General features: G+C 35.2%; 2 protein-coding genes across 2 annotated transcripts; one reads left to right on the plus strand and one right to left on the minus strand.

Moving 5' to 3' along the window:
• Positions 1-1361: 1361 nt before the first annotated feature.
• LOC145159871 (Leucine-rich receptor-like protein kinase family protein) lies at positions 1362-5210 on the minus strand. The gene is made up of 3 exons (XM_079078915.1): positions 4029-5210; positions 2257-3906; positions 1362-2145 (listed from the first exon to the last, which is right to left on the minus strand). The coding sequence occupies exons 1-3, from the start codon at positions 4945-4947 to the stop codon at positions 1568-1570; spliced, it is 3147 nt and encodes a 1048-aa protein (XP_078935041.1). The 5' UTR covers positions 4948-5210; the 3' UTR covers positions 1362-1567.
• A 5793-nt stretch (positions 5211-11003) lies between these two features.
• LOC145158036 (uncharacterized) lies at positions 11004-12958 on the plus strand. Its single transcript, XM_079076997.1, has 5 exons — positions 11004-11757; positions 11826-12317; positions 12407-12466; positions 12522-12862; positions 12935-12958. Exons 1-5 carry the CDS (start codon positions 11004-11006, stop codon positions 12956-12958), a joined length of 1671 nt encoding a protein of 556 aa, XP_078933123.1.
• The last annotated feature ends 1677 nt before the right edge of the window (positions 12959-14635 follow it).

Below are 14635 nucleotides of genomic sequence, written 5' to 3' on the forward strand. Positions count from 1 at the left end.
AACTCATACTCGGGCTGCTGACTCGAGGAATCCTCTCACTAAATCACAAGTAAAGAAATCCTAATTAGAAATTAATTCAATAATCCAACCCGATAGCCCAAACCCTGAAAAGGCTGCTTAACCCTTGCCTTATTGGCCTAACCTACCAAGGCCCAAATACAATTAGCCCCAAGGCCCAGAAGATAGACCATATCCAAAATGGACCCAAGATCAAGAAGGCCCACCACTAAAAAGCTTGCGGCCCAACAAAATCCCAAGTCCCTAAGTCTGAAATGGCCCGAGGCTAAAAAGCCCAAAATTCTCTCTGGTGAGTACGCTCAGCGTAACAACAGTACGCCCGACGTACTCATGACCCTCGCATAGTCGGGACCTCAGACGCGTACGCACATCGTACGCCTAGGTACGTCTGGCGTATGCTGCAGCTGGCCAAAACCTCCTTCTAAGGTCTTAATCAGTTAAGACCTAACGTTCAATTTTAGATCTAAGCTTATTAAAGAGTATTAAGCCATAACGTTGAAAATGAAAAATTGATTAAATGGTACAAAAAATTAAAAATAAATAAAAATAAATAAATGCAAAAGCTTTCTCTCTCATCAGTAAAAATTCCACGGAATAGGGTTGCCGAGCCGAGGTCGTCGAGGCCCTCGCCCAGCGTTCGCCGAGGAATGCCGAACCCCACTCCATCCGGTCTAACTGTCAACCTCTAATATTATTTAAATGAGAATTTCGGTGTTTGTTGATGTAAAACTTATCAAACATGGGATTCGACTAACGTCAAACCTCGAGTAGACCAATAGAACTGATAACAAAATTAAGCTAAATCAATTCGTTCCCAAACGACGCATGAATCAATCACATACTTTAAGTTTAATTCAATTAAAAAATATATTAACAAAACAACAATTCTGATTCAAGTTATGATCTGATCCAAGTTCTTATCCTTAGAATTGAGTTTTACGCGTCATTGCTTTACACCCAAATGTGAATAAATAATGTCCCATGACATACCAATTCTCTTAAAAAACATGTAATAAAATCATATCTTATTTAAAATTTCCCAAAAGTATCTTTTAAAAAGGAATTTATAATGTGAAATGGAGTTGGCTCATGTGCCATTACAAACACAATCGTGCAGACAGGTAATATCAATCTCACATCCCTATTCCCTCCCTCAACTCTCACTTTTGTCCCTTTCTTTACATTACACTCCAATTTCAGTCCTCAATTTTCACATAATCTCACATTCACCCCTCACCTTTCACTTTTGCCCCTTTCTTACACCAAAGATACTATATAACACGATATAATCAGAATAACCAACAAAAATGATTTAAATTACTTTCTTAAAAAAAAAAGGCTACTTGGCAAACGATGTGTTGTTTCCTGCAATTAGTGAATAAGAAACAATCAATGGACTTTACACAAGAAAAAGAAGAACAAAAAATGTGGAGGAAACAATGAATAGCGACGTCGTTTTCAGCCTGGATTCTAAACCTCCAAACCAAATTAACCAAAGAAAAATAAATAAACAAACAAAAAAAAACACATTGTACAAAAAAAATAAAATTCAAACAGATATAGCACATAAATCTTCCAACACTTGTCTCATTGTTGGTCTTTCAGTCAACGGCAATATGCACCTCAAAGACACCTCAAGCAACTCATCCATGGCTTTCGACTGTTGTTCTCCACCTGCAATATCCCTATCAATACAATCCATCCCTCTACCTTCTTGATCACACAATCTCACCCAATCAGTCAAGTCAACCGCACCAGATTGACCAGAAATTATATCCCCTGCACTTCTTCTCGTTAACAATTCCATCAAAATCACTCCAAATGCATACACGTCAGCTTTCAAAGATGGCACCGGCCTCGCTGACGATGCGAGCTCCGGGGCCCGGTACCCAAGTGCACCCAGGTTCAGTATTTGCTCCGCAATTCCCGCAGGTGTCATGAGCCGGTGGAGCCCAAAGTCGGTTAACCGTGCCTCGTATTGTGGGCCCTCCAAGATTATGTTTGTGGGCTTCATGTTCCCGTGTGGGGTGCCCCTTCCATGAAGGTATGATAACCCGCGGGCCACATCAACCGCTACCTTTAACCGTTGTGTAAATGATAGAAGCGAGTATCTTCGTGGGGTTGTCTCTGTTACATATGTATATGGTAAGTTAGAATTAATACAGAAAGAACGACTTAATACAGATAATACGCACAGATAGTGTAATTATTATAATTAGTACAAAAAGGAATGGTTACCGTAAAGATGTAAAGCCAAGCTATCGCCTTCAATGTAGTTTGCTAATGTGAGCCGTTCTTGTTCACGTGGGCCCCAATAATACGCGACTAACCGGACAATGTTTGGGTGAATCATTGTTCCGATTTTCTTGATTTCCTTGGCGAATTCTTTTTTATCTTTGGTTAACCCGACACGTAACCATTTGACAGTTAACATATGGCCGCCACCTAGGGTGGCTTTATAGAGTGTTCCGTGGCTGCTCCTCCCTAAAATCTCTGCTGGAGCTCTAGAGAGATCTTCCGCGGTGAAAGATAAGTTAGATTTTGGATCAAAGAAGATGAGTTGTCCGGCGAATCGGTCCGGTGAATACACGTCTAAAGACACCGCGTGTTCGATTGCTTCTACAAAACGGGGAGAGGAAGAGACCGGTGAATCGGAAGATTTACGTCCCGATGGTGCGGGGTCGGGATCGGTGTCAATTAGATTTGGTATCATGGAGGCTGAAGCGGCGGGGTACGGTGGTGGCACCACCACGTCAACCGCATCACTGCCTGTCTCAGGTGGTCCGGAACCCGACCTTGTGTTTGAAGTTAGCAAGTGAGCGTTTGAAAAGCTGAGAGATGTGGTGGGTCGGGTTGATATTCCGTGTTTTATATCGCGACACGTTTGACCATTGAATGCTGTTTTGACCCGGAAATCTCCAATTTGGGCTCGATAATATGCGAGAAGCACAAAAGCTATCATTAACACGGCTACAACAGAAGCAACAATGATGGCTATTCGGATGCTGGATTTTGAGCCATGAGCTTTTTGTCCATTTGGAGAAGATGAAGACAAACCACCGGGGGATGGCGGCCGGAGACTGCCCTCCGGTGAGGTCAGAGATGGGTTTCCGGGGAAGAAAGAAGAATCCGAGAAGTTTTTCAAATTTCCGGGGATTCCACCGGATAAATTGTTACCGGAGACATTAAGAAACTTGAGATTTTGAGAAAGATCGTCAGGGATCTTACCTTTGAACTGATTTCCTGACAAATCAAGAAACTCCAATTCCGTAAGTTTGTTCAATTCGTTCGGGAGTTCGCCGGATAATCCATCATTTCCAAGATTCAAGAACTTAAGTTGCCGGAAGTTGCCAATATCCTGCGACAATGCACCGGTGAATGTATTATCTGAGAGATCAAGATGCTCCAATGGTGGATATGTGGAGAGTGATATTAAAGATTTCTCTTGTGACCCACGAAGAGGGATTTCCCCTGTGAATCCATTATTTGAAAGATCCAAATAGGTTAAAGCCATTGAAGTAAACAAACCAGGTGGAAGAGGGCCATCGAATTCATTCATGCTGACATCAAGAAGAACCAAGCTAGGAGATGATAACTGAACAGAAGGCAAGGAGCCTTTTAACGAGTTGTTTCCCACATTAAGTAGCGTCAATTTGTTAAAGCTGGATGTTAAATTAGGCAGACTTCCAACCAATTTATTTGAGCTCAAATCTAGAACTGTTAGAGGTGATTCCCAATTCTCTATAACCGATATGTCATCAGATAAAAGATTGTTGCTGAAATCGACAATCTCACAGTTTCCGAGAGAAGATGGCAATGAACCTGATAGCTCATTAGATGAAAGATTCAAAGTAGTCAAACTCGAAGAGTTGATTTTTGGAATGGAACCTGTAATCGAACACAGAGTATGCCCAAAAACTAATTACACACACATTCAAGCAAATGAATCCGATATTCCAAAATCTGAAATCAACAATTAGGGATAGCATAAAGGTGAAGAAGAACTTTACCTGAAAACCCATTGCGGCTGAGATCAAGTTCTGTTAGAGGAATCATTGACTCCAAGAGCTCTTCAGGGATCAGGCCAAACAACTGTGTATTGCTGAGACGCAAGACCTGAAGATTTGGTAATGCCCCAAATGAAGGCAATTTCCCATTCAACTCATTATCGCCCAAATCCAAAACATGCAGATTTCGAAAAAGAACAAGAGAATCACCGCTGAAGAAACCACCACTCAATCTGTTGCGACTCAAATTCACATGTTGCAGAGTGTTAACTGCGCTAGAAGTGTTGGCGACATTGGATAATGACCCATAAAACGCATTATCACTCAAGTCAACGTACTGCACATTCCTAAGCTCAGAAAACAGAACCCCGATATCTCCCCACAACGAATTGGAATGCAAATCGAGAGACATCAATTGTTGTAGATTCTGAATCCCAGTTGGAAACCCTCCTGTGAAATTGTTGTTAGACAAATTGAGGTAGTTTAAGCCGTAGAGATCGTTGATACGAGCAGGAATTGGACCATAAAATTGGTTTCCGGACAGATCTAGATACTGGAGAGAGTACATTGATCCGAGAGCTGGAACAAGTCGGCCGGTGAGTCTGTTGCCGGAAAGACTCAAATTGTGAAGCATCTTCAAGGAATAAAGAGTAAAGAATTTGAGTTCTCCGGCCAAGTCAAGATGGTCAAGAACAATGGCGGAAACAAGCCCGTTTTCGTCGCAGGAAATGCCATAAAATTGGGGGCAAACGGAAGCTGGATCCGAGCTGGAAATGTTCCACGAATCGAAGACTTTTCTGAGGGGATCTTCACTGATCCCTTTCTTGAACTCGAACAATGCCCGGAGTTCTTCCTGCGATGCGGCGGCGGAGGAGGAGGAGGCGACGACCCACAAGAACAAGAGAAGCAGTTGCATTCGCATACTGCTTTTTGGGTACAAAAACGGGATTGAAGTTGAAAGTAAAGCTAAGGGTTATGTGGGTACAGAAATTCTATGAAAGAAACTCGAAATCACCCATTGAAACCAGCAATCTTCCCCATCTTGTCGAAACTTTTTAAGCTTAGTTAGGGATTCAAAAGCTGGCTTTCCAAATTATGCCACCAGATGTAATATTCTACGCCCCAAAATGAACATAAATCGACAGAGGAAACAAATCATTCCCTTTTTTTCTTTTTATTTTTTCTTTTTTTCTTCTTCTACCCTATCTTTTTAGTTCCAATTTAGGTTTTCAAGTTTCAACCCAATTTTTATAATTTTGGGTTTTTTTATAGGGACCTCCAATACATGAATCTTTGTAAAAATCTTAAATTCTTTATTAAAATCATAGTTTAAACTTTTGATTTTCCGAAAGTCAAAAGGGTAAGTACAATTATTACATAATTAATTAGTGAATTTGACATAAATTGAAACTTTCTTGAAAATGGCAGAATTTAAAGCAAAAGATTTGTAAAGGTAGCTTTCAACAACATGGATATAACACCAAAGTCCCTATCTATTGATTCGACCACCACCAAATTAACCATCAACGACAATGGCAATTGATTTGTTTTTGTAAAAGTTCCTTTATGATGGTCACTAATGAACATTGTTATTCATCTAGCTCAAATAACCTATGCATCGAAGTTGTAGAAACATTGGACCACAAGGGCAGGGAAATCGAACCAAAAAACCCCGAGTTGAAAGCTAAAATAACCGAAAGATGTTGAAGATAATCTATGTAAAGTTTATATAACTCTTGTTAATTTGTATCCCGAATGTACTTATTATTATTGTTCTCAATCATTAAGAATGAATCAAACATGATAATAATTGGTATAGTTTGTAACTACATATAAAATCTAAAGAAAAGAGGCGTGCCTTAGCATCGTTTACTGTTGGTGACTCTTCATCGTCTTCTATTTGATCGGTTTCCTTACTCCATAGACGGTTTTAAGATGATGGGGTCCAAGCTTAGGATCTCGATGGGTGAACACTAAGGGTATTTCGGGAAAAGCCTCGAACCAAGTACAAGTAACGTCATGGAGTCTTCATCTCTAGATTTGGAATGGTATTAATGCATGTCGTCGGAAAACATGAAATTTCATAGTGCATGAAAAATGACTTTTACTATCCGAATAAAAAGTTATCATGATGGTAATAGTAGTGATGACGACAACAACCTTAGACTCTACAGAAGAGGACATAAACATCGCCCTGCCGTTGTGGCAAGGGCCAAAGCTCAACGTATTTATATCGTGTCTTTATCCTCTCTTTTCTATCATTATGGCCACTTTATCCCTCTTCTTCCTTGCCATGGTAAATCCTAAATAGAGCTTTGATGGTCATGACAAAAAATAATATCACTTCCACATATTTCAGAGAGAAATATACCCCTAGCATTTAATTGCTTACAAACATTTATCTATAAATTATTAGTTGTCTTGTAACTAACTTTAATTTCCTTTAGTGTTGACATTTATAGAAATTATTGACTTTATAGAAATTATTATACTTTTTATAACTTATTATTCAATGGATTAATAAATAAAAAGGTTTTTATTGGATCATAAAATTTATTATTTATTTGATTTATTATTATTCTTTAGTTCTTTATTTCACTTTTTTGTTTATTATATTTAACCCTTAATTTAATAATATTTCAATTTATTTTTATATTAAATTTCAAATCTTTATTATTCCTTCACTAATTAATTTACTTCTAAAAAAATTCAAATATATATTATTTCTTCACTAATTAATTTATTTTTATTATATAATACTTAATTTGTAGTAATTATATAATATTGTCAATGTTTTTTTTTATATTTATAACTTTCTACTAAATAATTCTATCATATTTTTATAAATGGTGTATTATAAAATATTTAAATATTTAAATATTAACGTCCCATATTATTCTTTTAATATTTTGTACTAAAATATAATGTGTGTTTAAGAAACATTAAAATAAATTAAAGATTTTATAGAATATTTTAGATGAATAATGATAAATTAGTTACATCATGTTCTCAAATTTTTTAAAAATAAAAAGAAAATTATTATTAAAGAAAACGGAAAAAAGAACATGTTCTAAGTGTAACATCTAGATTCTGTATGTATTACTTAATGCTTTCTTTTATTTAATTTTGGGTGTTTGGGGTTTTTCTAGACCGTGGCGCGTTGGTAGAGTCTATCATGGCGCGGTCACGTCAATTAAGTAGTGGTAGTCAGGAGCTAGACCGCGACACGGTGACGGCTAGGCGCAAAATCCTATATCTCTAGCCTTGAACCATATTTAACCAATTTGTTGAGTAGATTTCCGTCTCATTCTCAGCCTCCATCCTCCATAAGAGAAACCCTAGCCTTGTGTGTGTGTTCTTAGTGTATATGGAGATTTAAGCATTAAGGTGTCATTTAGAAAAGAAGAAGGTGATCTTGGAGCTTGTAGAGTTTTACTTAATTGAATTTATGCATTCAACTTATTCTGGATCAGTGGGGAGATATAGAGTTCTCACCTTGGTTACCTTTTTTGTTTGTGTTATGATCTAAGATCCTTTCTTGTCCATTTAAGGATGGTTCTTAGAGTTTGAGCAACTCCATGACCATTTCTTGAACCCTGAGTGGTTTATGGACCTTTTGGGCCATAAAGTTGTGAACTTGGTGAGCATTTCCATCCATGCATGAACTTTTAGCTATTTCGGTCCCTTGGGGAGGTTATGAATTTAGATCTAAGATGTCTGAGTATGAGGAATGGATAAGCTTGGAAACTTTAACCATGAATGACATTAATTGATCCAAATATGAACATTAGAGCTCTAGATTTGAGGATTAAAAACTTAATGGACTAAGCTATTTTGAACGTTAATCGTGGCGCGGTGGGTTGCAGGTCACGTCACGAGTCTGGAGACCCAGTCACGATTGTTTTGTCTTTTAGTGACCATGGAGCGACCAAGGAGCTGGTTGCGGTCAGTGGTCAGTGGTGGTTGACCGTTGACCGTCAACTTTTTGACCAGTTTGATTATGGTCAAAATAAGGAATTAAGGATGCAGACTAAGGTTTGACTTATGGTTAGTTTAGGTGGGTTGCATAGCTATTGTTGTGAGCCTTCAAGTGTTTGACTTTTGGCTTTTGATTTAGATGAATCTTCTCACTATATTATATAGGCATTGGACGTCAATGTATGCTTGATGTATACGTAGCTAGTTGTTGTATGCTTAAATATTTGTTGGGTTGGGCCTGTGTGACTGAAACTGCTTGTTGGGCTAGGCCCGTTATTTATATGATATATGTTATTTTCGGGAACTCATTATGTTTTATGCTTACGGTTTTAAGTTTTAAATTGTTTCAAGTTGTTCCGGTAGCAAGGAAAGGGTTCGACATGATTGCATCGCATCCATTAAAGATTCCTGCATTTTATGACTTTTGTTTTATTACTCTGATATTTGATATTGGAATAGACAGACTTATACTTTGATTATCTATTTATCTTGGAATGAAATTTAGATAAATTCTTTTAAAAATGAAAAAATTATTCTAAAATCTAAGACGTTTCACTAAGTTCTTTTAGGAAAAATAAATAAAATTATTAAGATGGATAAATTTCATATTTTCCCCCCTCAAAACCATCATCCCAATATTTGGTTGATTAAGAGGGAAAACAATATAAATATCATCATCGTACTTGGCTATTTATATTCACCAGAAAGTATTTATATTTACCAAAAAAATCGGCTATATATTAACTAATGTTACATAAACATGTAAAAATTACATTTTATTTTCTTTAAACTAACTTTCTTTAAATTTTCTTTTCATTTCCTTTCAACTCCATATAATAAATTATTTTCCACTCTTTTTTTTCTTTAAATTTAAAACTAGATCATGGGTTAATATAAAAAGACATTTCAAAAGGTTGACAATTTAAGAAGGTTTTTTGTAATTGATTAAAGTTAGTAAGAAATGATGTGACAAAAGTATTAAGTCATAGTATAGATCGGTCATTATAAACGCTCTTCGAATAAATATAAAAAATAGTTTTATTTTTCTTTTTGGTACACAAATAACTCCCTTGAAAATAACTCTATTAATCTAACAAGGAAAGATGGTTTATTGATCTAACAAGAAAAAATGATGCTATATTGGCGAATCTAACTTTGTTTAATATGATTATTCATTATACTAGAAATAGGGTCAGGGTGTTTAAAACCAAATGGTGAATCATCCCTCTATATCCTAGAACAATTAAGATTATCTTTGAAAAAAAATTAATCTTTTCAAAAGAGATGTTGCGGAAAATAGCTCCCAAAAGTTAAGTAAAACAATTTAAGTTGGAAATTTAGTTATATCAAGGTGTTCAATTATATTTAAAAAAAAAAAGTCTAATATCAAACATTTCTAAATATTATTAAAAGAGAACCTTTAATTCATCAATGAAGCATGAAGCAATCAGGGCCCTTGATTGTATTTCAATCCTATGATTTCCACCCTTAGATCAAATTGCTGACATCATCTTCCCAAAATATAATCCAAACATTTAATTATAAAATCTTTAAATTTAGCAATTACATTTCAAACACAATTACATTTAATTATAAAATCTTTAATTATAGAATCTATCAATACTTTTTAAAATATATTTCACTATTCGAACACAATTACATTTAATTATAGAATCTTTAAAATCAGCAATTATGTTATCGATTAAAGCATATCATTCTATTTATATATAAGATATCAGTTTCTCCATAAATCTGGCCAAAAAACATGAATATCCGCCCCATCTTTCTCCTCTATTTTTCTCTCTTAAACAATAATTCTCTAATACTTTTCGTCCTTATGTCAATGGTTGTGCTTCAATTGATGCTTTGTGTGTTCATAACAGAATGTAGCACCATAAGGTGGTTCCATTTTGCTCATGTATTCTTAGAATTTGTGTATTGCCTCTTCCTTGCATCTTTAATTATCAGACCTCTGTTTTGGCTTCACACAAATCTCTACAAACTGAAGCATGAATCTCCTTTAAGACATCTTTTGACAATCTATGTCATCATTAACCCTAATTAATATTGTCCATAATTTAACTCCCTTATTTATAGCTTTTCGCTTCAAAATTCAAACCCGTTTAGTTTTTTCTTTTTTAAAAAAGTTATTAAATAATCATACTAATAATTATGTTATCTTTAGTATATATTAAAATAAAAATCTTATCACATCATCTTAAACAATCTGGGCCCTTGATTGTATTTCAATTCTATGTTTTCCACCCTTAGGGCGTGTTTGTTGTGACGTATTTTGCTGTATTCCTTTGTAATTGGAATTGAATTCCAATTACAAAGTGTGTTTGGCTAGGTTTTTATAAGGAATTGAATTGCTAAATGAAAAAAACATGCTCTTCTCTAGTGTAATCAGATTCCTTGGCTATGAGAGAAGATTTTAAATACAAGGCGTGTTCCATATTTTATTGAGACAAAAATACCCCTTTCCTTTCACCAAAAAAAAGAACGCAGTCCTAATTCCAGTTTATTGCTCGCTTTCTTTCCTTCCTTTCGTGATGGACGACCTCCAATCCAGCGACCGAACTCCAGCGAACGAACCGATCCTTGCCATCTTCTTCATCTTCATTCATCATACAGGTATGTTAATCTGATTTCTTCATCATGTTTTCTATTAATTTCTTCGCCATCTTCATTCAATCTGATTCGGTAATTAGATCCTTCCAATCGGTTCCTTCAAATCGGTTCCTTCAAATCGTTCCAATCTCCATCACAATGTTCCATTCTGATTTCTTCTTCATGCTTTCTATTTCTTCGTCATCTTCTCTGTTGGCGGGAAAATTGACGCCTCTTGGAAAAAAGTCGGCGACGCCAACTCTTGGAAAAAGTCCATGGGAAATTGTCGACCTTTTTAGTTTTTGTTTTTTATCTGATTACGAGATGGGTTTTGAATTCCGGTTAATGAACCTGTTTTTTTTATGTTTTTACTTGAATTTGTTACAGGTTATGTCTCGACTTAGTTTAACATGTAGACATAGGTTAGGGAGAAGGAAAGTTGTTATGGCATATTGGAACCAAGTTATGGTATCGGTTGTATGGTTTTTTATTACCTTATGCAATTTGATAGCCAAATACAAAAGTAGTAGACTACGTATCCGGGGTATATCATCACATACCGATCGATACGCCATATTGCATAGGTATGCTTATGAGAGTGACACCATGTGTTTATCACAACTTAGGATGAATAGGAGATGTTTTGCAAGATTGTGTTGCATGCTAGAAACATTAGGTGGGTTAAAAGCAACTAGATATATGAATGTTGATGAACAAGTTGCCATATTCCTTCACATGATTGCACATAATGTTAAGAATCGAGTCCTTACTTGTCGTTTTCATCGTTCGGGAGAAACAATTAGTAGACTTGTCAGTCGAGTATGTCATGCGGTGATAAGAATGCATCCTTATTTGCTTAAGAGACCCGAACCTATTACTGAAGACTCTACGGATCAAAGATGGAAGTGGTTTAAGAACTGTCTAGGGGCTTTAGATGGAACACATATAAAGTGTTTAGTGCCACTTGAAGATAAACCTAGGTATAGAACAAGAAAAAATGATATAGCTACAAATGTGTTGGGGGTTTGTTCACAAGACATGCAATTTATCTATGTGTTACCGGGATGGGAAGGATCAGCTGCGGATAGTAGAGTGCTTAGAAATGCCTTGCTAAGACCAAATGGATTAAAAATTCGAAGACGAGGTGCTTATCAATAATAAATTAACTATCAATTACACATCCATGTTATATTAACTATAATGTATGTTTAGGCTATTACTTAGTAGATGCTGGATATACAAACGGAGAAGGTTTCCTTGCCCCTTATAGAGGTCAAAGGTATCACTTGAATGATTGGCGTGACAGACATCAACCAACCACTCCAAAAGAATTATATAATATGAGGCATTCTTCTGCACGATATGTTATAAAAAGATGTTTCGGTATTTTAAAGGCAATATGGGGAGTTTTAAGAGATAACTCGTATTATCCGGTTGAAATAAAGAATAGAATCATAATGGCATGTTGTCTTCTTCATAATTATATAAGGCAAGAAATGACAATTGATCCTTTTGAAGACAATGCTTCACCAGATGAGGGAACCAGCGACAATGGGGGTGGAAATGATGATAATGTCACAACCATCGGGATTTCAGACGAATGGACTACGTTTAGAGATAATTTAGCACAAACAATGGTTGATTCTTGGAATACACAAACTGATGTTATTTGTAGTTTATTTGCACCTTATTACTCTGTTATTTGTATTTTATTTGTCGTTTATTTGTACGTTATTACTATTATATTGTAGTTTATTTGAACCTTATTAATCTGCTATTTGTATTGTATTTAGTTGACTGTGATGATGGGTTTTTTTTGTGTATGGGACAAAAGTCTCATGATACTTGTTTTAGTAAGTTGGTGTTTTTTTTGGTTTTTTGTATATTATAATTGTAGTTTATTTGTAGGTATGGCTGAAAAAAGTCGAAATTATAGGACGTGGACAACACATGAAGATGCTAAGCTTGTGGAGGCGATGTTAAATATGGTAAATGCGGGTGGGTTTAAAGCCGATAATGGTTTTAAATCTGGTTATTTACAACATTTGGGACAAGCATTGAAAGATTCACTCCCGAATGCGGGTATTCTGGTGAAACCTCATATTGAGTCACGAATCAGAACTATGAAGAAAGAGTGGCAGGTTGTTTATGACATGATCACCGGTAATAACACAAGTGGGTTTGGTTATGATAGTGTTAATCGATGTGGAACAGTTGAATCACCTGAGGTTTGGGATTCTTATGTAAAGGTATGTTTAATATATATCTTTGATCTATTATTATTCTTGTTCAAAATAATAATTTGTTGTTGCATGTGATAGGTGCATAAAGGAGCTGAAAAATGAAGAAATAAATCGCTTCCTCATTATGATGACTTTTGCATCATTTTTGGAAAAGATAGGGCTCAAGGGAATAGAGCCGAAGATTGTGAGGATATGACACATAATGAAAATGTGGAAGAAGAATTATTGCAAATGGAAGATGATTTCAATGAGAAAAGTGAGGAAATTTCACCTACAACAAATGGGCAAAGTGAGGAAACTTCAAGTGCTAGTACTAAGAAAAGGAAACGTAAATTTGATCCTTTCATTGAGGGAATATCTAAAGCCGCCGCGTTACTTTGCAAAGATCTTCGGGAAGCATCGACCACCATGTCTCAATCTTTAAATGCTGAAGTGGAGTTACAAAAGAAAACTTCTATGGTGACTTTTGAAATTTTGAAGATTCCATCAATGGATCAAAAGGATAAGTTTAAAACAAGTCGAAAGATAATGCTCGAGCCGGAAGCAGTGTTGACTTTTTGGAACTTGGAAGGTGAAGAACGTGAAACTTTTGTGAAGCTCATGTTGGAATAATGATATGTACCACATAGTATTTCGGTGTATCATTTTGAGATACTTTGCTCATTTTTTGTAAACTGTGATATCATGGATATCATCTATGTTCCAAACTTATCTAACATGTATTTATTTTGGTTTATCATTTTGGAAGATGTATGAAAAACGCTCTAGAATGGAAGTTATATTTGATTGTTAGGTTATATATGTTTATAATCAGTATTAAATTTGATTGTTGGTTTATTTAGAAGTTTTTTTTATGTAAATTATATAGCAATTAAAAAAAACAAATAAAGGGTATTATTGTCATTTGACAGAATTTCATTCCAATTCCTTCAACAAATCATCAATCCAAACAGAAAAAAACATGAGAATGGATTTCAATTACAACTCAAAATCTGGCAGCCAAACGCACAACAGAATTCAATTCCAGCAGAATTCAATTCCTTCAGAGTTCAATTACAATAGAATTCAATTACATTCCTTAGCATTACACCAATCCAAACAGCCCCTTAGATTGCTGACATCATACTCCCAAAATTGAATGTATTTAATTTCAATAAGAGTTTTCCACAAAATTAACTTAAATCCGTTGAAATGGATTGTATTTAATTCTAATAAAAGATTCCCAAATTTTAAATCTTGAATTTTCGGTTATCAAGGTTTTAAAATAGTCAACTTTAAAAACATATTACTAAAAATCATTTCAATTAAGGCATTAAATATCAACCATTAATATAAACCCGTTTATATTAGTAAACCATTAATATAAAATCCATTTTTATTAGGAAACCATTAATACCAAAAAATCAGATTCAAATTATCACATACATATATGATTCATCTCTGAATCCGCGGATCACACTTATTTTCAATCGTTGCTTTTCTTCAAACCTTCTCCTACAACATCAGTCTTATTGCTTATAACTTTCACCATTATTCTCTGCTTCAAACCTTCGTTGTTGTGCACTAGAAGGTCAGTACCTTCTTTCGATTTTTTTATATTTTTTCGATTATTTTTTTGTTCCTGTATCAAATATATGTATTCATATATTTCGATTTTTTTTGTCACAAATTACATGATATCGGTTAACTACTTTTCTGAAACTTTTCAAATAAATAGGAAAATATATTACATACCTTTAGTCTAGAAAAAAATAATAATGTACTTTGATGTAAACCGGT

The sequence above is a fragment of the Lactuca virosa genome, chromosome 2 (assembly GCF_052849685.1).
Source record: "Lactuca virosa cultivar CGN04683 chromosome 2, Lactuca_virosa_CGN04683_v6, whole genome shotgun sequence".
NCBI lineage: Eukaryota > Viridiplantae > Streptophyta > Magnoliopsida > Asterales > Asteraceae > Lactuca > Lactuca virosa.

What these genes read in the sequence shown, in the direction of transcription:
- LOC145158036 (XM_079076997.1), top strand. Translation starts at nt 11,004, where the DNA reads ATGTCTCGACTTAGTTTAACATGTAGACATAGGTTAGGGAGAAGGAAA. An exon ending in ATTAAAAATTCGAAGACGAG is followed by an intron (nt 11,758 to 11,825) that starts GTGCTTATCAAT and finishes ATGTATGTTTAG; the next exon opens with GCTATTACTTAGTAGATGCT. An exon ending in TTTGGGATTCTTATGTAAAG is followed by an intron (nt 12,863 to 12,934) that starts GTATGTTTAATA and finishes TGCATGTGATAG; the next exon opens with GTGCATAAAGGAGCTGAAAA.
- LOC145159871 (XM_079078915.1), bottom strand. Translation starts at nt 4,947, where the DNA reads ATGCGAATGCAACTGCTTCTCTTGTTCTTGTGGGTCGTCGCCTCCTCC. An exon ending in CAGCCGCAATGGGTTTTCAG is followed by an intron (nt 3,907 to 4,028) that starts GTAAAGTTCTTC and finishes GTTCGATTACAG; the next exon opens with GTTCCATTCCAAAAATCAAC. An exon ending in CTTGGCTTTACATCTTTACG is followed by an intron (nt 2,146 to 2,256) that starts GTAACCATTCCT and finishes CATATGTAACAG; the next exon opens with AGACAACCCCACGAAGATAC.